This window comes from Coregonus clupeaformis, unplaced genomic scaffold, assembly GCF_020615455.1.
Source record: "Coregonus clupeaformis isolate EN_2021a unplaced genomic scaffold, ASM2061545v1 scaf1138, whole genome shotgun sequence".
NCBI lineage: Eukaryota > Metazoa > Chordata > Actinopteri > Salmoniformes > Salmonidae > Coregonus > Coregonus clupeaformis.
Genome location: NW_025534592.1, coordinates 146,436 through 170,832, shown reverse-complemented (window position 1 = coordinate 170,832; position 24,397 = coordinate 146,436). Strand labels below are relative to the sequence as shown.

General features: G+C 44.8%; 3 protein-coding genes across 4 annotated transcripts; all 3 read left to right on the top strand.

Moving 5' to 3' along the window:
- The first annotated feature begins 171 nt into the window (after nucleotides 1–171).
- Nucleotides 172–5,719, top strand: LOC121585158 (UNC93-like protein MFSD11). Its single transcript, XM_045217604.1, has 14 exons — nucleotides 172–339; nucleotides 526–700; nucleotides 814–869; nucleotides 1,311–1,418; nucleotides 1,542–1,621; nucleotides 1,717–1,813; nucleotides 1,933–1,991; nucleotides 2,205–2,346; nucleotides 2,669–2,709; nucleotides 2,813–2,878; nucleotides 3,074–3,199; nucleotides 3,364–3,538; nucleotides 3,816–3,951; nucleotides 4,141–5,719. Exons 2-14 carry the CDS (start codon nucleotides 605–607, stop codon nucleotides 4,300–4,302), a joined length of 1,344 nt encoding a protein of 447 aa, XP_045073539.1. The 5' UTR covers nucleotides 172–339; nucleotides 526–604; the 3' UTR covers nucleotides 4,303–5,719.
- Nucleotides 5,720–6,249: 530 nt separating this feature from the next.
- Nucleotides 6,250–11,861, top strand: LOC123486322 (uncharacterized protein C16orf96-like). Its single transcript, XM_045217597.1, has 5 exons — nucleotides 6,250–6,671; nucleotides 10,894–10,998; nucleotides 11,402–11,482; nucleotides 11,638–11,751; nucleotides 11,847–11,861. The coding sequence occupies exons 1-5, from the start codon at nucleotides 6,285–6,287 to the stop codon at nucleotides 11,859–11,861; spliced, it is 702 nt and encodes a 233-aa protein (XP_045073532.1). The 5' UTR covers nucleotides 6,250–6,284.
- LOC123486323 (glutamine-rich protein 2-like) lies at nucleotides 11,858–20,276 on the top strand. Of its 2 annotated transcripts, none has more exons than XM_045217598.1 (12): nucleotides 11,858–12,321; nucleotides 12,427–12,512; nucleotides 13,784–13,906; nucleotides 14,028–14,102; nucleotides 14,539–14,703; nucleotides 14,981–15,099; nucleotides 15,657–15,722; nucleotides 15,866–15,967; nucleotides 16,637–16,811; nucleotides 17,020–17,131; nucleotides 18,409–18,528; nucleotides 18,720–20,276. In XM_045217598.1, the coding sequence occupies exons 1-12, from the start codon at nucleotides 11,907–11,909 to the stop codon at nucleotides 18,896–18,898; spliced, it is 1,737 nt and encodes a 578-aa protein (XP_045073533.1). In that variant the 5' UTR covers nucleotides 11,858–11,906; the 3' UTR covers nucleotides 18,899–20,276. The 2 variants fall into 2 exon arrangements, with proteins under 2 accessions (XP_045073533.1, XP_045073534.1); XM_045217599.1 differs by lacking the exons at nucleotides 11,858–12,321; nucleotides 12,427–12,512 and adding exons at nucleotides 12,995–13,089; nucleotides 13,280–13,531.
- The last annotated feature ends 4,121 nt before the right edge of the window (nucleotides 20,277–24,397 follow it).

The window sequence follows — 24,397 nt, the reverse complement described above, 5'->3', positions numbered from 1 at the left end:
CAAATAACTTGGATGGGACACAAATGGAAAATAATTTCAATTCAGTAATGTTTTCAAATGTTTGACCCGGAAACGAGAGTGACGTCAGACTAGCAAATAAACTCAGTTTCCCAGTGGGCTTTGGGTTATACGGTGGTGCAATGTCAGCTGATTTATCTCACATGACGAACAGTTTCGGTCACTCACTGAGAATTATTCAAAGTCCGTTTTAAACTAGACGGGGGGAAAGTATTGTAGTCTAGTACATTATTGTTGGATTCTTTCTAGGATTTGAGTCCATCTGCTAACTCCACAAGTCGTTATTGGTTTGCTAACTATGTAGCTTGCACAAACAAGTCGGTAAGTTGTTTTCTTCTTAAATGGCTAAACAGACAAAAGCAAGGAAGTACTGTAGTGATTATTTGGTAGCAGATCTAGCTAGATATGTATTGTTTGGACAATAGTTCATATTCATAGCATTGTTTGTATTTCCCAACCTTTCTACAAATTTCTCAACAAGGTTGTTTTGATTCTGTTCTTTTTCAGATGAGCTGTGGGCCCCTTCAGAGGTTTTTTAACTAACCCATTTCGTCAAGTAATATTACAGTGACACCCTGCAGCAAGCATGGGTCCAGAGGGAAAGACACTCTTGAACATCATAATCCTGGGTTTTGGATTTATGTTCATGTTCACTGCTTTCCAAACATGCGGCAATATAGAGGTATGGTTGAACTGACAAATGATACATAGAAATTCTAACCACACAACTGTAGGGAACCTACAGGGGAAATTGATATTGATGGTGTCATTTGTTTATGTCTCGTGCTTTTTCAGCAAACTGTGATCAAGAGTTTCAACAGCACTGAATTCCATGGGAGTGGATACACAAGGTAATTCATTGTGATGCTGAAATACTGTGACTTTGTCCTATGATAAACATTAGAACTGTTGGAAGATCGTAATCCTGTCTCTCTCTCAAATAGGTCTCCAAAGGTAAGTAATTGAATCTGCCCAGTTTAGACAACAAAGTTGACTTTCAGTTCTCTACAATATCCCAGTTTGCCGAGGTATTACGTAAATAACATGCATATGACTGTGCTGTTGTAGGGCCTCGTTTGTGATTTCATTGCTGCTGTTGGCCTTTATGGACATCTTAATGACACCACCCGTGGCAGGCAAACACCTGGCTTTTAAAAAATTCAAACACATCCTTAGTGACTTAGAATAAAATGCCTGCAGTTGTAGCCATGTTGCTAACATTTCCTATGAATAGCGGTATTACATTGGCGCAATATCATCTAATTCGTTTTTACACATGTCTTTACATGTAGCATGGCCATCATCTATGGAGTTTTCTCTGCATCCAACCTGATTGCTCCCTCAGTAGTGGCTGTTATAGGACCCCAATTGTCCATGTTCTTTAGTGGATTAGTATACAGGTGAGCACACTCTTTTGACCTTTCTTTAAATCAACCCACTGTAGCCTATACCTGTTTATAGAACTGTTTCTTTACCAATTCTCTCTGAGATGTTAAAGCTGTTCAATGTTTTGTTTCCATCAGTGGATACATTGCCATGTTCATCCACCCCTTCACTTGGAGCTTCTACACAGCCTCTGTAGTAGTTGGAATAGCAGCTGCAAGTAAGAAGACTATGTGCTATTCTTACTTGAGAATTAGACTCGTATCTCTATCACCACATAACCCTCTTTCTTTTCTCTTTCCATCTGTGGCCTAGTATTGTGGACAGCTCAGGGGAACCTACTCACCATCAACTCTACAGATGCCACCATTGGCAGGAACAGTGGTATTTTCTGGGCCTTGCTACAGTTCAGGTACTTCTTCTTATCAGCATAACTGTATTGATTGCAGCACTGTTTAGCATAGCTTTTTACACCCTAGTACTGAATCCATGGTGTTGCACTGCCTAACATGTATTTATCTCATTTTGCAGCTTATTCTTTGGAAACATGTATATTTATTTTGCCTGGCATGGCCATGTTCACATATCAGGTATGTCATCAGTTTTGGTTAACTTTTTACTATAACGATGTAAATATGTTTTGAACGTATTCTACCTAGATTCATGAGTCTTTTCCCCTTTCCTTTTTATAGTATCTAGCATTCCCTAAGTTCCCTTGACATAATGAGGAAATCTCATTTTGGCCATAAGTTACTGACACATGCTGGTTGTGTGTGTGTGTGTGTGTGTGTGTGTGTGTCTAGACAAGGATCGCCAGACAGTGTTCATCTCTCTCACGGTCATCAGCCTGGTGGGCAGCTTCCTGTTCTTCCTGATCCAGAAGCCAGAGCCTGAGGCCACACCCTCCGAGGCGTCTGAGTCCACAGAGAGCGCCTCTATCGTTGTGTGAGTGCAGTCTGCAGACAGGCTGGGCTGGAAAACATGGTCTAGGTCTAATGTTAGAGTAAACTAGCACAAGAAAGATTGTCCTTATCTACCCTTTTATTGACCAGAATCACACATGTTGTCATGCATACATACACACATCAAATATTGATATACTAATAGATATGCCATACAAATGGTGTTTGTGCATTCTGTACCTGCCGTTGTATGTAAGGTACAGCGTATTCCTCCATAGGCCTGGGTTGAATCTGGATAATTCTGTATTTCTCTATGTTTGAATAGGCTGTACTTAAGTTTATTTATGGATTTCTCTTCCTTGCAGAGCGACTCCAGGTCTCGGTTCCCAGGCTCTGGACGCTTTCAGTGAGTCAGAGTTAATTGGTTGCAACTTACTTCAATCTGTCTTATCAGCAATATCCACAAAGGCCCAGAGCTCAGCTGACTGATATGTGCCCTCTTCTTACAGAGAAAGCGTTGCAGTTGTCTGTCACTAAAGAGATGCTACTGCTAAGTATCTCCATAGCATACACAGGTGAGCAAATTAATTCAAATTCCTTCAGCAAAAAGCTGGTTTGGGCTATTTCCAATATGAGGAAACTTCTTTCAGTGGATGCTAGTATACAATTATAAAAATATAAACGGATGCATATTCAATTGACATTGAGTATGTTTGAATGCGTAACCATAGATTCTATGTGTGTAACTCTTGCTCCGTCTCCACCTTCAGGCCTAGAGCTGACATTTTACAGCGGGGTATACGGGACATGTATAGGAGCCATGACACGATTTGGGGACGATGCCAAGAGTCTGATCGGGCTCTCTGGCATTTTCATTGGCCTGGGAGAGATCCTAGGTGAGTATGTTACCACTGTTGATTCTAAGTAGTTTTTTATCTTCAATGCTGTTTCGCATCACATGATACACGTGAGGTTAGGAAAGCAGATAAAACTGGGTTGCCAGGAAGGGACTGATGAGGAAGTCAATGCCTCTGTTTTTGCTGTGCCTCTGTGTGTCCAGGAGGGGGCGTGTTTGGGATGCTGAACAAGTGCAACCGGTTTGGGAGGAACCCGGTGGTGCTGCTGGGGCTGATCACTCACTTCGTGGCCTTTTACCTGATCTTCCTAAACATCGCCAGTGATGCCCCTATTGCACCAGAGGAGGGCACACACCTGCAGGCATACATCACCCCCAGGTACACAGCAGGGCTTACTCAGATGGCCCATTTAACAATCACCATAGATTACTATTACAACAATTATACTGTACTTTGCATAAGGATACAGTAGGTCAGGACATGAGCATTATGTTAAGTGTAGCAGTAGTGCATAATTGCATTTTAACTCTGATATCAGGTTACTGCAGATTGTGTAAGGTTCCATGTCTGTATTAACCTGGGATGTTGTCTGTTCAGTGTTGAGGTGGCGTTGCCTTATTTGCTTAACCTGTTGTGTTCTGATGTGTGTCCACAGTGTTGAGGTGGCTCTGCTGTGCAGCTTCCTGCTGGGCCTGGGGGACAGCTGCTTCAACACCCAGCTGCTGAGCATTGTGGGATTCATGTTCCGGGAGGACAGCGCTCCTGCCTTCGCTGTTTTCAAGTTTGTCCAGGTACATTGATATCTGTTAGGCCTACACACACGGTATGGTTTGCTAACTATGGTGGTGATGTATTACTCGGAATGATTTGAAGAAATTTAACATTGAGTTATTTGCATGATATATCCCTCGATTCCCCATACTTGCTATCCACTGTTGTTGTATTACAGTGGTGTAACTTGGTGCTCTTGTCCTCCACAGTCCATCGCAGCAGCCCTGGCCTTCTTCTACAGTAACTATCTCCTGCTGCACTGGCAGCTGCTCATCATGGTTGTGGTGGGCTTCCTGGGCACGCTATCCTTCTTCGTGGCTGAGTGGATGGTGGTCTCCAGCAGACGTGACACTGACTATGACAGCATATGACAACCTATGGGAGGAGGGGGCCACGGTGAGAGGAACTATTCACACCTGGACAGGTCATCTGGGGAAGAGTCAGTGTAACACCTTCCTATCAACCCAGCTATCCTTTGGAATCCTTCAACTGATATTTTGACTGGCCCACCTCCGCCCCAATAAGCAGAGACTGTTTTAGCATAGTCATTCACAGCTCTATTGATTTTTGCCTTTCAAGTGTATGAGACAATTTAATACTGTATGTTTTACTCTACTTGGAGTGAATCAGTTGTGCACAGAGGAGCCTTTATGTTCACGTTCAATGTCATTCACTGTGCTTGTGTCTTTATGTAGATGTTCAGCTGGTTGGTTTCAATGTGCAGTAGTCATTGACATTTTATAAAACTAAGGTTTAGCTAGAGACTGCTATTCCTACCAAAGTTTCCAGGCTCAACATGAATCTTACTATTGTACTTACATTTGATAGAAGAAAACGTAGTACAGTTGAGTCTTGATAAGCGTACATCGGATATGTACAAACTCTGTTTACATGCAGTACAGTTGACCAGTTCCAATTCAAATATACACTTTTCACTTCTGCATGCTCAGGTTTAGTATACACATTTAGAACACTCCCAAGCCATTGCATTTATCAGGACTCCACTGCATCTAGATTTCTTGTAAGATGGCATTTGTCATAAAGGGAGAAATTATCAAGACACATATACACTAGCTTATTGCAATTTTAATTATTTTGTTATAGTGAAATCCATACCAAATTGTTGAACAATGCTGTAAATGTTATTTCTTTGTCAATATTTGCATCACGCTTTCAGAGTATCTGTAGTATTCCATAGGTTTAGTCAAAAGTGGGATCCAAAAGGCCATACATAGTGTCTTGAGGATGATGGCATAGCCATGGTAAATATGGCTGTTGGATGAATGGTGAATCATAAAATGTAGACCAGAATTTTAATGTCTAAACTGCACTAGGTTATATTGCTCTGTTAAATGTCACATTGAAGAACTCTGAGCTTATGAGTTTATGAGGCTATGGTTTTATTTAGAACTCACATTGAAACATCAAGCATTTTTTCTTTTACATTTTCATCATGCAATTTCGATTGAGGTCATAAACTGTTTACAATGTTTGTGCTCTTTGCCAAAAATGTATAGTCTAACTCATTAATCATGGCATTCATTGTGTGGATTGCTGAATGTAGAGTTCAGTTGTTCGGTGGAGCATGAAAACTGAGTTTGAAGATTGTTCAGCGCCAGAGCTATTGGATGTGAGGCAATCAATAGGATTTTGAGGGAATGAACTACAACGTGTTATGCATTATGAACCAGGTTTCTACTTGAATGTAGTTGCATTTAGAAAAACACTAGGATATGTACGATTATTTTATGAATTTATTATTATGATTAAATTGTAATTTTTAGCCTTTTTTAGTGTCTGTATGCTCCTTTTTGCATACCTGGGGTGAGAACAGGTGATGCTTTGCATACATTCTCAACAACACAACCCTTGTCCTACCTGATGACGATTCGATGCCTGCCTTGTTGCTCAGCAACCAGAGACGCTGTGAGTCAAAATATGGGATGCGATTATTGTGTAACGGAAGGAGGCTACTGTCAGTGTTACGTCCAATAAGGTTCTAGGGTAGGCGTGAGAGATTAGAACCAAATTAAAACAATGTTTAAAGCAAGGTACAAATGGCATTGGAATAAGAAACAACCGAGATTGAGTAGCCACGAGGAGGTGTTGAAAAGTAACTATGTAGGGAAGATTTAATTCTAATTTACAGACACTTTTTTTATTTGGTGCAGACGAAACAAAGTATTTTTTTCTATAATTTTTACATCTATATTGTTTGTGTTCGATCCTGTCGTTTTTTGATCTTATTTAATTGAATCATTCTGGCGTTTATATATTGGAAGAAACTATATCTTTCATATCCCTCGTAAATATTTTTTTAAAACATTGAAACCCAAAAGTAGTGTGAGCCAAAATGTCAGCTGACATTAGTTTTTTCGATTTGGTGAACCTGTCGATCGGGACACCTGATGTTGGAGCTGTCAACTTCAATGCGTTGCATACCCTCCTCCACGCTATCCTGGGACACCTGAAATTTCAAAATATGACCACCGGCTGGAGAGAGGAGGATGCTCCGCCACAGCAGCCCCATGGGCCGCCTCTGACCAAGTCCTCTAGCCCGTACCATCACATGGAGGACAAACTGCGGCAGATAGAGAGACAGATGGCCGCGTTGGAGAAGCTTCCTAGCGGTACAGATCTGCTGAGCCGCACTGCCTCAACCACAACACCGGTCAACGACATGTGGCAGTTGATGCAGCTCCGCCGCAAGGCTCAGGCAAGTGAGGACGGCGTGTCCAAGGTGAGACAGGCTCTTCCTCAAAATGTATTTATTAATATCGCTGAGTTATAATTTTATTTTAAATTGAAATAATGTCATACGAGGACAGGTGAAACTTGAACGCTGCTGCTGTGGCAGTGCTCCCTCCCTTGATCAACTGTCAAACTTTGTTGAAACTTTGATTTGCCTGTGATGCACAATTTTGCTTGTCATAAGATAGGCCCCAAATCATTTAGGGGAATCTGCCCCAAAACATAATTTTGTGGTCATAGAAAAATGGCCATAACAGTCAAGAAATAGGATTACATTACAGTTCCACTAGACTACACATCCATCTTGTGACAGATGTTTGAGTCTGGACTGAGGTTTATTTATTGACCCATATTTTAGCAGGTAAATTGACTGAGAACATATTATCTTACAGCAATGACCTGGGAAAGAGTTACAGTGGGGAGGAGAGGGGGCGAATTAGCCAATTGGAAGCTAGGGATGATTAGGTGGCCATGATGGTATGAGGGCCAGATTGGGAATTTAGCCACAACACCGGGGTTAACACCCCTACTCATATGATAAGTGCCATGGGATCTTTAGTGACCACAGAGTCAAGACACTGAAAGACAGCATCCTATGCAGGGCAATGTCCCCTTCACTGCCCTGGAGCATTGGGATCTCCTTAGACCAGCGGGAAGAGTACCCCCTACTGGCCTTCCAGCAGCATTCTGTCTCCCATCCAGGTACCGACCAGGACCAACTACTTAGTTTCAGAGGCAAGCCAGCAGTGGAATGCAGGGTGGTATGCTGCTAGCAAGTGATTCAGCCCCTCTCATCTGTATTAAGTCCTTGAGTGCTTGCTCATCAGAGCCCTGTCCCGCAGCTGGGGGCCTGTCTGTGTGGTGAATGGTGAGCATTTCAGAGCACTCAGCACTGGATAAGGATATTGATGACAGAGCACAGTACAATAGGTGATGGGCACCGCACTTTCTTCTCAAATGACCTTGCTGTGTCTCTGTTCCAGTTTCCAAAGGAAAGGCCACTCCCCAAAGATAAGCACCACTCTTGTGGTCCCTGTGTATGCTGTGTAACAAAATGGAATAGCTGAGTAGTGCAGATCACTCTGAGCATGTGAACACCAGCGGAGGCTGCTGAGAGGAGCTATAGGAGGACGGCTCATTGTAATGGCTGGAATGGAATTAATGGAACGGAGTCAAACATGGTTTCCATGTGTTTGAAACCATTCCACCTATTCCACTCCAGCCATTACCATAAGCCGTCCTCCCCAATTAAGGTACCACCAACCTCCTGTGGTGTACACTATTTAGAATCAGTGTCGGTCCAGTACTTCATACCACACTCTGAACTGTGTCTCAGCTGTTATCTGAAATGTCTGAGTTTGAAATATGGACACTGATAGAGACATGACAGTCTGTGTTGATAAAGCAAGTAGGAAGATCGAAAGATTGCACAGGACTTAGCTATCTTCACTGATGTTGCCCAGACCTGCCCAGTTATCCCCCCCTCTCTCTCTCAGGTAGATAAGGTGTAATTGGTCTCCTGCAGAGAAATTACTGTAGTTGTCAGAGGAAGAATAACACTCAGGTGATATGAGGGAGAGACAGCCAGTGGGTCCAGGCGAAGGTGCCTCTTTGAAAATCCTTGGAATCATTCATGTCTGCTGTGGGTCAATAACAGTATCCACTGGCCCTGTCTGTCCCTGTCTGGCCTTGTCTGGACCTGTCTGGCCCTCGCTGGCCCTGATTGGTCTTCTCTGGCCCTGTCTGCCATATCCCTGAAGACCCCCACTAAGACACAATGTCCGTCAGTTTCTGTCTCACAACTCATAGCAGCATATTGTATTTGCCACATACCTTAGCCAGGGTCACTCACTTCTTAACCCATGACGGAGATTGTCAGGGGATTGTTGTGGTTGATAAAGGTGTGCTCCGCTGTGATCCCACAGGGTACATGTCCTGGCTCTGAGAGGGCAGCGAAAAGTCTGCCTGAGTGGTGCTCTGTGTTCACAGTGGCGTGGAAGGATTCCAGGCCACCGGCCATCTTAGTCAGAGCCAGTTAATGGCTGACTAAAGAGTAACAGGGAGGTAGAGCGGATGGCTTTCTTCCCAATCGCAAATAACTTCCTTATTGTTGGGACAGTAAAAGTCAGTGTACTTATATTATGTTAGTTACTCATTTCCTACCCCTTTTACTAGAGTTTTGCTTGTTGTCAGAAGGGGCTTGTATTTATGTTGTCCTGTCCGTTACCATTGGCAACAGACTTGTGGGTGATGCAGACCCAGATGTTGTGGCAGAAACAGGAAGGAGGTTGGGCACTCTATCCAAGCAACATCCTCACAGACAAACAGACAAGAGGACTAGGGACATTGTGTCTAAAGGAAGATAAGGTTGGGGATGTCCCCTGGTTAGGGAGCCCAGCTCCTTTGAGGGAATAGGACCATGCATACATTTTTCCCACTGTTGGTGATGTAGGCTATTATAATAATTTCCTGTATACTCAATATATCAGCCTCACGAGGAGCTTTTGAACTGTCATTGGAATCTCATAGGAAATTAACCATACCCTGGACCCACTCATCAAAATGTGACGAATACAGACGAATCTCTGTTTGTCATTAGGGGTTGGGTTGGTTGCCGGGTTAGAATATTCTAGTGTATGTCCTGCTACAAGATTTGATCATGTTTAGCCTAATCTCATGTCTCTGAGATACTTGAGGCGATCGTTGAAAAGGTGGTCTCCTCCAGAAATATATCTTCCACGTTTACAGCTGACTTAACAACCTGTTAGTTATTCAGCCAACTGGTTGACGGCCTGTGCAGCTCAGTGGGGTCACTGTGCATAATTTCATGTCTGGGTGCATTTGACAAAACCCACAGGAACTCTGGTCAATACGTTCAAAGCCACCTGTTTCAACTTTGCTTAGTAAACACAACATATTTCTAATTTGCAACACCCAACACCCAGAGTAAATGTGTGGGTGTACTCTGTCATCAAGGCTTCAGCTGTGTTAAAGAGAAGGGGTGGTTCCATATGAGCAGGGGTTATGTACTCTGAAAAACATGGATTATCTGGAGACAGACAGGTCCTACCGCTGCTATGTAACAGCTTGTGTGTCTCATCTAATGCATATGGACGATGGTGTCCTAGGAACCTCCCTTGGGGTGAAAGGTCAACTGGATGGAGCCATGGAGAGGAGTTTTGGGATCCCTCCTAAATGAAGGGGTTTAGGATCTTCCTACTGATCTTCAAAGGAAGTAGCCAGTATGAAAATGTATGCACTCACTAACTGTAAGTTGCTCTGGATAAGAGCGTCTGCTAAATGACTAAAATGTAAAAAAAAAGACCAGATAATCTTGTTTCTCATGGTCTGAGAGTCCTTTAGGTGCCTTTTGGCAAACTCCAAGTGGGCTTTTACTGAGGAGTGGCTTCCGTCTGGCCACTGCACCTTAAAGGCCTGATTGGTGGAGTGCTGCATAGATGGTTGTCTTTCTGGAAGGTTTCACCTATCTCCACAGAGGAACTCTGGAGCTCTGTCAGAGTGACCATCGGATTCTTGGTCACCTCCCTAACCAAGGCCCTTCTCCCCCGATTGTTCAGTTTGGCCGGGCGGCCAGCTCTAGGAAGATTCTTGGTGGTTCCAAACTTCTTCCATTTAAGAATGATGGAGGCCACTGTGTTCTTGGGGACCTTCAATGCTGCAGATATTTTTTGGTACCCTTCCCCAGATCTGTGCCTCGACACAATCCTGTCTCGGAGCTCTACGGTCAATTCCTTCGACCTCATGACTTGGTTTTTGCTCTGACATGCAGTGTCAACTGTGGGACCTTATATAGACAGGTGTGTGAATTTACCACAGGTGGACTCCAATCAAGTTGTAGAAACATCTCATGAAACACACTCTCAAGAAATCATCTCAAGGATGATACATTTCTGTTTTAATTTTTGCTTTGTCATTATGGGGTATTGTGTGTAGATTGATGAGGAAAAATATTATTTCATACATTTTAGAATAAGGCTGTAACGCAACAAAATGTGGAAAAAGTCAAGGGGTCTGAATACTTTCCGAATGAACTGTATATAGAGTGTGCGACTCTCTTTATTTTTATAGCCTACGATTCAGTCATCATAACAGAAACTGACAAAATATAATGATTGTGTTAAATGATCTGACCAGTAATGTGAGGTTCTTTGAGCTTTGAGTCTTTCAAACATACTCTGTTGTGTTTCCAGTCTATGTCGCTGATCCAGGATCTGCTGAAGGAGATCCAGGACCTGAAGGAGTCCAGAGACGACCTGAAGAAAGCGGTCAAGAGCCTCCAGAACCAACTCGACCAGGTCAGACACACATCCACACTGGCAAACCCTCATAGTGAGGAGGGATTGCAGGTAGACAACATCTGGCAACCTTGCTCATCTCCCTCATTAACCTACAGTAGGGGATACACCCAGTGCTCATCACTAGGGAATCCTTCTCCATCTCACCACCCCACACAGTGGTGAAATATAGCGTCATGTAGAGCCCGATCCACCCTGGCCCTGGTCCCCTCCCTCCCTCCATCACTCTCTGTAGGGGACATGGAGTCATACAGAGGGCAACATCATCAAAGAGCCACAGCTTATCTCTGGCAACCTGGCCTGTCACTCACCCCAACAATAGAGCGAGGATGATAGGGATCATCCTACATATCTGTTTCCATCTGGTAGCATGACGTTGCTCTGGGCGTTCTTTGTATTCCAGCTGAACATGAGTGAGCTGGTTGACAGAATCAACAAAGTGGAGCAGTACTGCCACCGACTGGACAACCTGGACTCTGCCACCGTGAGTTGGAACTGAGGAGGCTACTTTCCGAGCTCAGAAACTATATACTACATTGCTAAGAGGAGCCAAACAATAGTATAGTACTGTTGTAGCTAACTCTAGTAAATAGAGGTAAATCAGGACTTCCCCTCTTTCTTGTCTTCTCTCTATCACAGAAAGAGCTGCAGGACAGAGTTGGACGTTACCCAGACCCAGACGAGCTCATCCAGTGTGTGACCTGGGACATCTTGCAGACCACCTTGGTTAGCAAGCAACATAATCTGCAAAAGGCATGTCTTATGTCTTGCTCAAAAGAGCGAGAGTCCTTTATCAAGCAATCATATACAAGACCGAGGAATAGACATGAGCTTTGTGTTGATGGTAGCTATTTCTCCAATAGGAAATCAGGGACTCAGTCCCTGTCGCTGGCCCCACTTCAGTGGTCATGACCACCATCACTCCTTTCAGCGCCTCTGCTAATGCCAACACTGGAGCTGCTACCTTCACTCCTAGCACTGTCACTGCCAGCCAGCATGGAGGAGCACTGCCCCAGCAGTCCCTCTCTGATGGAGCTGCTGCCTTCACTCCTGGCACTGGCACTGGCACTGTCACTGCCAGCCAGCATGGGGGGGTGCTTCCCCAGCAGTCCCACTCTGATGGAGCTCTGATGGTGCGCAGCAAACCCCTGTCTCGTGTGGCCAGCGGGGCAGAGCGTTACCCAGAGACAGTGGAGGCCCTGAGGAATGTGGGCAGGCTCAGGGAGAGACACAACACCCTGGAGACCAGAGTAGAGCTGCTGGAAGCAGGCAAGGCCGACCAGGCCCAGCTCCAGCACCTCCGGGAGCTCCTCACTGACATGGGTAAAATAGCAATGTGGAGATTGGATAGTGTATGGCTATTCTATGTTTTCTTTTACTGAATGATGTATTTTGTGGGGGATGACCATTTTTTTCCTGAATGTGTAGGTGACAGGGATGTGCCCGAAAACCTGATTGATCAACTGAATCATCTGAGAGTTCTGGTAGACAGCCTGGTGGGTGACAGAGCCAAGGTGAGGGAGGAAGATGTACACACACACACACACACACACACACACACACACACACACACACACACACACACACACACACACACACACTTGTTGATGGCCCCATGTCCCTGTTGTAGCTGGGAGAACTGGAGCAGCTGATTCTGAACATAGGGACAGTTCAGGACTCAGAGGGAGGCTCAGAAATGGCCAAAGGGTCAGACAGTGAGGACTCATCTAACTCTGCTCAGCAAGGACAGCTCAGACTGCAGATATTATACCTCAGGTAAACAACAACACAGGAGCACACAGGAAGGCTAAATATAATTATATATAGTTTTTTATGGATACTACATTTGATATAGTTTGGTAGTCTAAGTAATTTGTAAGTAGTTTGAAGTTTTATGGAAAGTTGAGATGTGATAGTTTTCCATTGTAAGAGAGGTGGTGGCCTGCTCCTCATGGCCTGGTGCTCCTGTTCCACCACTCTGTATTCAGGAAAGCAGTGCAGAAAGTGGAGGAGGTGCTACTGCTGAAAAGTGAGAACACCTCAGCCAAGGCTGAGCAGAAGACCAAGAAAGACAGACAGCTACAGGATCAGGTTAGACAGACAGACAGACAGACATATTTCAGAGCATATAGACATTTGAATACACTGACAGGTCTAAACACCAGAGTACTCTGTAAAACCTTCAACTGTAGAATATAGCTGAAACAGCACCATCCATAATGTAGTAGCTAGCGACCCTTCGTGGCTCCAACATGGCCCTCACACAGCCCTCTCACCCCAGATGGACAACCTGCGAGGCATGCTTGAGGACATGATGGCGTCCTCCTCCTCGCTGCTCTCCCAGAGCCTCCAGCAGGGGCCAGAGCAGGGCCAGGGCAGCGGTCAGGCAGGCGGGCAGCAGGGCTCCACGTGCCCCTCCTGCTCTGTAGACGTGAGCAGGAAGGTCAGCCAGCTGTTCCAACGCTATGAGAATCTGCAGGGCCTGGTTAGCAGCTTCATGAATCAGCAGGGAGGAGGCAGACCTAGAGCAGAGGTACTATAGGCAGGGCCAGGACAGAGGAGGAAACAGAATAGGAAAGGGTTAAATAATGGGTCTGTTATGTTGAACCCTGTGGGAAGGATACGTTTTGAGATGATATGTAAGCGATGCTCTATCAGGGCAGCAGTGTGTTCAGAGAGGTGTTAAGGGAAAGGAGTGTGTCAGTGTCAGCGCGCTCCATGGCACTGGGGCCATGGCTGTGTATTACAGATGAAGAACCATGTCTCTCTGTGTTGTTTCTGCCAGAGCTCGGAGCTGATGAATGACGTTCAGGGAGCCATCCTGCAGCTGCAGGCTGAGTGTGAGAAGCTCCACGGCACAGCCAACCACCTGATTGAGGAGCAGAGCCAGAAACAGGTCCACATCGACGTGAGTCTGGGAGGGAGGGCCGCAGCACAGGGAGGCCCATAGGGGAATAGGAGCGGCTCCATGCTGTTCTTCTGTTCCAATCCACAGAAAGATGATTCTCAATAATGTCTTTCTTTCACAGCATCTGTACAAGTCCATGGAAGAACTGGATGAGAAGAAAGCTGACAAAGATCTTGTGGAGATGGAGATTGAAATCGTGAGTCTCTTACCACAACATAGTTTAGCTTTCCTTCAGTGTCTTATACTCAACTCAGGTGAACTCTCGCAAGTCGTCACATGTTTATGTTAGTCTAGACAAGCTTCCACAAGACCATTCAAGACCATAGGGGTACCTGCAAATCCCAACATGCTCAAGTTCACCTGTACAAGCCCATGCAAAACCATACCAAGGCCATACACAAGTTCATACACGTATGTATTAATACCTACAAGCTCATACAGGTTTCACCTAACCCTTACAAGCCCATGCAGATTTCACCTAACCCTTACAAGCCCATACAGGTTTCACCTAACCCTTACAAGCCCATACAGGTTTCACCTAACCCTTACAAGCCCATACAGGTTTCACCTAACCCTTACAAGCCCACACTAGTACTGCCATTGCCCTGACTGCATCTCCTCTCTCCCTGTAGAAAGCAGACAAGCGTGCCCTGGAGACCAAGGTGAGCCGCATGCAGTTTGATTCCATGACAGAGGAGCTCAACACCATGTTCCAGGAGCTGCTCAGCAAGATCACCGGCCAGGAGCAGGACTGGCACAAAATCATTGACAAAATCTCCACCGAGATGGAGTGCAAGGTGGGACTGAGCTGGAAGTTACCCTGCTACATGGATGTTTATATAATAAGCCTACATGTCCATTGATACACGCCATGCTCTGCTGTTATTACTATGCTATCACCATTTCATATATCTCACGAGTCTGTATGTCACAAGTTTTTAAGTGTTTTACGAACGTGTTTATAGTGACAGATAGCATTGTTTGGTAAAGTCTTATGGAATGTCTGTCTGGAGTGTCTGGTGGTAGTGTATGTCTCTGGGATCCCTGTAGTAAATCTGTTATCTCTCTGTGTAGCTGGACCGGATTGAGCTGGATCCTGTGAAGAAGCAGCTAGAGGACCGCTGGAAGAGCATCCATAAGCAGCTGCAGGCCCAGCCTGCCCCGAAGGAGGATGACGCTGCAGGCATCAGGAGGTAAGTCACTGGTCACAGCCAGGCCCAGGAGGGATGATGGCTGGATAGGTCCAGGTTCCTCTATGGAGTTATACATGATCATGCCTTCATTGTCTTCCCGTGTTTAACGTTCATTTTATCTCTGTCTATATTCTATATTTTATCTCTGTCTATATTCTATATTTTATCTCTGTCTATATGTCTATATTCTATTTTTATACTGTTGTTTACTCACTGTGTATGTATATACTGTATTCTGGACATAACTCATCCGTATATACCTACTATTGTACATACCATTTTCCTTCCAAATGATATACTGTCTATACACACCACGTATTTATATTCTGGATTCTGACACGTGCTCACTCTGATATATCTACTCTGGATTGTTTCTTGGACTCCTTCTGTCATTTCTTGATTTCTTGATTATTTGTGTATTTGTATTGTATTTGCAAGACATTCTACTGCACTATTGGAGCTAGAAACATCAGCATTTCGCTGCACCTGCTATAACAGCTGTGTATGCGACCAATAAACTTTGGTTTTGATTTTTCTTTGTTATGTCCCTTTCATAGACAACTTGTGGCAAGGTTCCACTGCATCTCCTGCGACCGCCCGGTCGATATGCTTACCCCAGGACCGTAAGGGAATGATAATAATGTCCTATTTTTATACAGTACAAATAGACATTGTGGAAACATTGTGGAAATTGAAATAATAGGATTGTGGTGCTGCTCTTTCACCTATCTTTCTTTTTTCTCTCGATCTCTCTACTTGACAACAGGCACTTGGTCACCGTGCCCTCCACTCCTGGCCTACCCTCCCACAAGTCCAACCGACCGTACACCATCTATGAGCTTGAGCAGGTTCGCCAGCACTGCAGAAGGTGAGAGCAGACAGTCATACTACTATACATCTCAGTCAAACATCACAACTGAAACTCTTACTTGGCCCCATCTTAACCAGCAGGGGGTGCCAGAGTCCCAATATAACTTTATCTTACCTCCAAAGACCGAACACCCACACTAGATCTGTCAGGAGTGTTCCATAGTTACAAGTGTCTGACATTAGCCAGCTCTCCCTCCATCTCAGCCTGAGGCCAGGGACCAACCACGGCCACTTTGAGATGGCCAGCTCCGAAAGGGCCATGATGCAGGTGCAGCGGATCCACACCATGATGTGTAGGCAGATAGAGAGAGTGCAGCCAACTAGCTGGCCCAGAGCGAACCTACAGCCAGGGAGCCCTAAGGGAGATCGGGCCCTCCCGCTATCCACACATCCTGAGCCCGCTGCAGAGGACCAGCCAGAGTCTGCCCAAGCAGTGAGTCAGTCTGTCAGGCCAGGGGCAGGCAGGGAAGCAGGGAGCACATGCATGGAAACAGGGGAAGGGCCAAAAAGTTGTCCATATTGCTTTGTTATGGTTTAGAGAAGGGTCAGGGAATCAAGGTGCCCCAATGTAACTACAAATTATAAATACTGTACTGTCAGTTCTGTTACAAACCTCTAGAAGTGTTTATCTTCCGACCTTCAACCTCCACTCCTGTGTCCATCCTAGCGAGCGCATCCCTGAGATGGCGGACTATAGTTACCTGGCCATGTCCCGGAGCTGTGGAGGCAGCCACACCGTGACCTACCCCAACCGCCGCTACACCCGCCTGCAGCACATCAGCCACTTCATCCAGGCTGAGGAGGAGACACCGCCCATCTCCAGATCCACACTGCGCATTCAGGTGAGTGAGACCAACCTCACTTACTGTGGGTTACTGTACTGACAGACAACTAAACCACTGCCAGCCCATAGGAATACACCTGGTCAATCACATGTTTGTTTAGCCATTTATACAAGTCATCATGTTGATGTACAGAGTATATTTGAGGTGTATTTGACTGTTGTTAGGTTAGCAAATTTTTGACCTTGTCCTTGTGCCTATTGGTCAGCCGGAGGAGGTGGACATCCTGGGATTGGACGGACACATCTACAAGGGCCGCCTGAAAACCAGATCGGTCAAGACTGTGGATGCCAGACTACCCACCATCTTTCCTAAAGACGGTACAGGGTTCCGTGGACTGGGATTATATTCAGCTCTACTCTACAGTACTGTGTATTTTTAGAGTGGAATTACATGTATTGAAAAGGAAATGGAATCTGGACAATTGTGAACAAAAGCTAGAGTAATTAATTCATGTTACTCAATTCAAGCAACTGCAGCGCAGTAAAACTATTCCCACCGGTCTATATATTTTTTTTATGCTATCGCTCCAAAAAGTGACCTAATGTTGAGTGTGACATGTCTGCATGCTGTGGGCAGCTGTCATGGTCCGGGGCTGGAAGAGGGGTGATGTCCAGACTCCAGTTCTGACAGCCCATATGGACTCCTCATGGACAGTGAAACTTCCGAGGATTCACTGTCACCCCTGGGCCCAGTTACACAATGCATCTTAAGATGATGATCACACTGCGCCGTCTGTCCAGGCCCCAACTACCCTTGGCCTATTTCCTCTCTCTCGGTCCCTGGACAATGTGTCCAGAGTTGGGCTCGCAGTGCAGGGATAAAGAGTAAAGTGGAGTGTGGGGAGGAAAAGTGAGGAGGGACATCATGGGGAAGTGGGAGGTGGAAGGTCAGGAGAGAAGGTGGGGAGGAGGCTGAAAAGTGGGGGTGGGTTGAGAAAGAAAGTGGGCTTTTGTTTGGGAATGAGAATTTGAGGAGGGATACAGTACGGTGTTAGAGGTGTGTGATGAAGGATTAGGAACGAAGGTGTGGAGGAGGACGAGGAGATTTAGGGAAGGAGAGAGGAGCTTAGTTTATGGGAGGGAGTATTTTAGGAGGGTTTAAATAGTAGTGTGGTGTTCCTCCCGGGGTTAAGGAAGTGAGTTAGCAATAAGAATGGGCTGCACTGGGGTTGGGGGAGGGGCTCTGGTTGGCATAGTGGTCCACACTGGAAATAACCCAATGTTACTATGTTATAGAAGAGCAGGCCTGGTCTCTGTAACGGACTGTAAATATAACTGGACCTGGGGTAACGCTGCTTGCATTACATCGTTTCTATCTTAACCTTTTCATCTGTTCATACAAATCAAGCCCTGTAGGAAGAAAGAGGGAATTGTGCTGTCCTGTTTTATGCCTGTGATTTGGTGTTGTGATTCCCAGTAATTTATGAGACCATTGAATGAGTCGAAATAGTATTGAAAGAGTATTTTGGTCAAGACTTGGAAGAAGGGCTTATGTGGTGTATGGGTGTGTATGTACAGTACGGCTATGGGTGTGGTGGGGTCCTGTCATTCCCATGTCAAGGCGCGATGTGACATTGTTGTTTTGATGACTGCAGGCATGTGCAAGACCAAAGACAAGGTCATGCGCTCCCAGTTCCAGAAGTCTGGTTGCACAGAGTCGGGCTGTGTGACCCCTGTGCGTCCCCAGAGTGCCAAGACCCAGCGCAGCCACTCAGGTAGGTCACACCAGCATCATTACCCATTTACAACATAAAAACCAATTTCACTAACTGGAATAGTGAATACTCACATGGAAATAGCATTCTGCTTTGCTATTGCTGCTGTGCAGCTGTTAAGGTTGATTGTAGCAGACACCTGACCCCTGACCTTTCCCCCTTGCCCCCCTTCCTCCCTTTATCTCCCCCAGCCTCAGGCAGCTCTGTGCGGGACCGGCCCATGTCCTCTTTGGGCTGCCTGTCCCAGGCTACCCTTCCCCAGAGCTCGTCCCATGCTGACACCACCAGCGAGCTGCAGCAGGAGCAGCATGGTCTGGAGCTTCACGTAGACCTGAGCCAGTCGGAGGAAGAGCCCGTCACCACCCTGTAGGGGGCGATGGAGAGCCCCTTACATCCTTTTTCTACCTTATTTTAATAAACATTTTACAGCAGCAGCAGGAGGGTATCCTGGTCTCCATTTTGTAATGGAGCATACAGACCTTGTGAAAATCCAGTCTGATATTAGTCTGTTAGGTTATTTATGGATTGGAAGAACACAATTCTGGGACATATGAACACTGTTTCCATGCAACAAAATAGCTATGAGTATTCTGCAAGAATAAAAACATTTCTAAAGTGTAGCTTTACAGGTCAGATACCTTAGGTGTGGCTACATTACGATTTTGGTTTATGATGCCTGATTTTCAATGACATTCATAGAGAAACTTTCAGACCGGTGACCTCAAATACCAGACTTTGTTTGGATGCAGAAGAATACCGCCATGGAGCAATTCATTTGACATATAGGGTCTTATAGAGCGGTATCATTAAGGGCTTGAAATGTCTTCCCTCTCACAGACCCAATTTCTGTAACATTTAACTCATTGTATTAGTGTCTCAAGTTGTTCCATCACATGTTAAGAGGAAAGACTTTCATGTGTGCTGTCATTACCACAAAAATGTAATGCTGTCGTGGAGTTATAACAATGGTAGCCAGCCACCTGCATCTATTGGGGAAGCAAAGCAGCCAGGGTCGTAAAACCGGCCCAGATGGCATTCCCTTCAAATGTCACCATGCCTATGTCCAGTTACAGGAGTCTCCTGGTGTCTGTGTGTTTTAAATAAGGGGGTTAGCTATGTGTGCCTCACTCTGTGGCATAGCGTAGTATTTTTAACCATGGCACAGCATTGGGTATCATAGCATACTTTTAGCGTAGCGCCATGTCAGCACTCTACTGCAGTTGTCTGGGCCGGGGCGTTGCATGGGGGGAGGTGCACATTTCAAAAAGCCTGTGTGAATGCAGGGCAGGATATGAATTAATAAACTTGAAAGGACAAACTGTACTGTCAAAGTGGAGCGGGGTGACAGTTTCCTAGAAGCAGGGGCTCTGCTTACACAAATGAGACAATTTAGTGTCAATGAGAAATATGATGTATATTTATCTCTATCCATGCAATATATACTCAGTTTATTAGGTACACCCATCTTGTACCAGGTCAGACCCCCCTTTGCCTTCAGAACAGCCTGAATTCATCTTGCATGGAAACGTTGCTCAATTGGTATCAAGGGACCTAACTTTGCCAGGAACACACCATTACATCACCACCACCAGCCTGTACCATTGACAGTAGGCAGGATGGGGCCATGGACTCATGCTGCTTAAGCCAAATCCTGCCTCTGCCATCAGCATGATGCAACAGGAACCGGGATTCGTCGGACCAGGCAACGTTTTTCCACTTCTCAATTGTCCAGTCTTGGTGATCGCGTGCCCACTGGAGCTGCTTCCTCTTGTTTTTAGCTGATAGGAGTAGAACCTGGTGTGGTCGTCTGCTGCAATAGCCCATCCGTGACAAGTTGTGCGTTCTGAGATGCGGTTCTGCACACAACTGTTGTACTGCGCCGTTATTTGCCTGTTTGTGGCCCGCTTGCACGATTCTTGCCATTCTTCTTGCCATTCTTCTTCGACCTCTCATCAACGAGCTGTTTTCGCCCCCAAGACTGCTGCTGACTGGATGTTTTTTTGTTTGTCGCACCATTTTCTGTAAACCCTAGACACTGTCGTGTGTGAAAAGCCCAGGAGGCCAGCCGTTTCTGAGATACTGGAACCGGCGCGCCTAGGACCGACGATCGTACCACGCTCAAAATCGCTTAGCTTACTCGTTTTGCCCATTCTAATGTTAATTTGCCTGTCTGCCTGCTTTATATAGCAAGCCACCGCCATCTGACTCGTGAATGAGTACCTAATAAACTGGCCACTGAGGCTAAGTGATCCCTTTTATAGAATGTTGATGTTTTCAGGAGTAATGATGCTACTGAAAAGTATTTCAGGAAAGTATTTAAGACAGGCAGTTAATCTGAATGTAAGATTTCCATTGGTAGATGTATCTTTGTTTTCAAAGATAAATGGGCCTTCATGGAAAATGTGATGTCATGTATGTGTCATTATATATGATATCCACACAACTGTTATGTGAACATATGTTGACTCCTCATTGACTGTCTGCAATGAATGTTACTTGTAACTAAATATATCTGAACTGTTTTACACGACTCCACCATCACATACATGAAATTCGACTGTGAAGGCACATTTTGTGAGCCATGCTGTTATGACACATGTCAGTTTCACACACTTAACACGTTAACTGGGCTGGATACACAGTTCTAACCACATCCTTCCTCAATGAACTGCAACTCTGTGTGTTTATCGTCTCTCTTATATAGGCCTACTTGTTCCTTTGTACTATAGAGGCACTACTTATAAGGATATATAGATTACTATAGTATTATGCAATGTCATCATTACTGAGGGGGTTCCCTTACAGAAAATATCTCAAAGAGCAAAGTTACTACTGTGATGTGTTCTAATTTGTATGTTGCCTTAGCAACCATATTTAATAAAAACACAAAAATAATTATTAGCAAAAAAAAGACCCCAGAACAACTCCAACAGTTAGCAGATCATACCTTATTTTATTAAACATATAAATACACATTTCAACAGGGGAAAGAAACAAAGTACAGGAGAGAAATATCTATATAAAAGAGGCGGATTAGAGAGCTGTAAATGAGGGTCCATGAGAAGTTCTTATGTGTTACTGAAGTGCACTGCCAATTGGTTGGTGTTTGACTTGTTTTAGGATTTCCATCAGGCATTCTGCACATCTTGTATGGGTGAACATGAGGTTAGAACATTTCATAACACCCAGTTTGTACAGATATCATGGGGGACCAATCTGTCGTTGGTCAACGGTCTACTGTTGACCGAGACTTATGAGAGCCTTATAAAAATATGTTGATAAATTCCAAAGCTGTAGCAGGAGAATGGAGTCCGGGTCACATCACCACAGGAACCATACTCACCCAACACTACTGGGTCTGGGTGTGTTAGTTACCACAACAGTACTGAGGAGGAGGAGCCAGTCATCCACACAGCAGGAAACACTCATTATGGGGCCAACCTCCACTCCCACCTTGTTAAAACACAGAACTGGAAAATCACCAACCAAAATTCATGCAGTTGACAACAAACGTACCCCCTTACTAGAACACATGAGTTAATGAATGAGGTGGTGTTATGAACACCCCAAGAGGAACCACAGTTGAGTTTCTAATATCCATCTGAAAAGATCCATGGATTTAGAACCAGAACAGACTACATGGCAGCACAGTGGAGCAGTGTCCCTTCTGTCTGGTAACATTGACAAGGGTCCATATTGGCCAGGTGGCATCTGTCCAACGTTACATGACTGTCCATGTTGTACATTATCAAATCATCCACACAAGGTCACAGCTTGACAAATGTGATTTTACATATATTCAGCCAGAGGGAAAAAAGAACATGTGAATATGATTGTGATTGTCTGAGTGAAGACGTGGCAGGCATAATATAAAACATCATTTAGTGAGGGCATGAATGAATGTGACATTATTTCAGATAAAGTACCCTCTGTATACAACTGCAACCTGCTCAGACCTCCCTTTCCCCTCTTTATTGTGATAATTATAATATGAGAACGATTGTGAAAATGGCTACCTTTCCATCTGTCATCATTGATAGATTTGCAAATGTTCTGACGTGGGCTGTTGTATGAAGAGCTCACCTATAAGTAATACTCTGGGTTATGAGGCATCAAGGTCATTGTTCATCATTACACTGTCTCTCATAATATGTAAACATTGCCTGAACAATCATTTAGTAAATATTTGCAACCCGTGCTAAATTCATAATTCTATAGTTGACACTCATTTCATCATCAGTCAATCAAGTAATTGCACTATTCTAACGGAGGGAATTACACACGTTTTGAGCACTAGGAGAGATTCTGCTAATCTGACCCATTGAACATGACTGTTTCTGCAGGGAATACATAAGGCCTCTCCTCTCCCATTAAACCAGAGGTAGGAGAAGTTGATCTTCTGCTAGAGGTTGTGTAGAAAAATCACTGTAGGCCTCTACCCCGCCATAGAAACCTGAAGAAATAGCCTACTGGTGGCTCACACACATCTATGTTTGTCAAAACATTTGCAAACCAGATTAACTTGAGTGTTGACAGCATAACTGAGATCTCAATCTCGTCCCCAGCCAGGTTACGGAGTTCGACGTTTTTGCACTTTGTTTCTGCTGAGCCTTTATTTACAATGGAGTTCAGAAGATGTTTCCATAATTGCCACTAAAAATCAGTTTGCATTAATCAAAATTAAGTTGATTCACGCCTCCTTGTTAAAATGGGGTGGATGTGGAAAGTCGCAACACCAAACAAAAAGATTTTCTTGCAGAGCCTCCGAGCAATACCTTTTAGACATCAAACCTGACATTATTTATCCCTGGTAACAACGTCAATTTCCTTTGACATCCACAGGTAGAAAATGTTCCCAAAAACAACGATATAAATGCATCAGCCTTTTAACTGGCTTCAATCTTCCTCAAATTATTGCAGACTTTGCTGTATCTCAACACAAACTGAATTACAGTATTAACGTGTCTTTACACGTCTCCTTAAAACACCTCTGACATGAAGGTCAGTCTTCAGACACACTTTAACCCCCAAACCTTAGAGTCCACACATACTGAAGAACCCACTTCTCAGACACAAGAGCAAGTAGTGGAGCCACTGAGTCAAGTTTCACTAAGCTACATAGTACTTACAAAATAGACATTTTAAAAAGGGATACATGGCTACATGAAACTTGACAAAATGGCTACAGTGTTTGTCCATGATCTGTACTATACAGATCCCCATACCATAAACAATATTGAAAACATATTTTTTCAGGGCCATGAGGTCAGCCAAGAACACAAAACCATAAACCACCATATGTGTTGCAGTCCCATTTTGTTTTTGTCTGCTGGTTATTGCGAAATCTGGTCACATCGCTGGAGCGTTATTGAACCCCAAGGGAGAGAAGAGTTTCTAAAAACAGCCAATGACCAAGCACTTTAGCAGATCACATGGCTCCTATCCTAAGTAAGTGCTCTGCTGGGTCCAGGGCTTGACTTGCACTGATGAAGAAAACTGTATTTCCCAGAGTCGTTTTGGGGGGGTTCAGAGACTCCACCCCCTTCGTTATTCCACTTCCTCATATTGTTATTAGTGGTTCTCCCCCGGTTCTTCCCAGGCTTTGATGAGTTACGATGAAGAGAGAGAGGAGAGGAAATGGACGTCCTCCAAAGGAGACATTGTTCATCGTCATTTTAGAAAAACAGAAAGGAAGGAAAACAACAGTACCGTGTCTTTTCCCCTTGGCCCTCAATACCCTTTAATCCTGACACACCACCTCTTTACCCACCCAAACCCCCTAGTAGATTCATTAGGCTACACATAGCCCCACCCCATCCTCCCTCCCTCCCCAGCCCTGCTCCCTCCCTCCCAAACTCTGGGTAGAGTC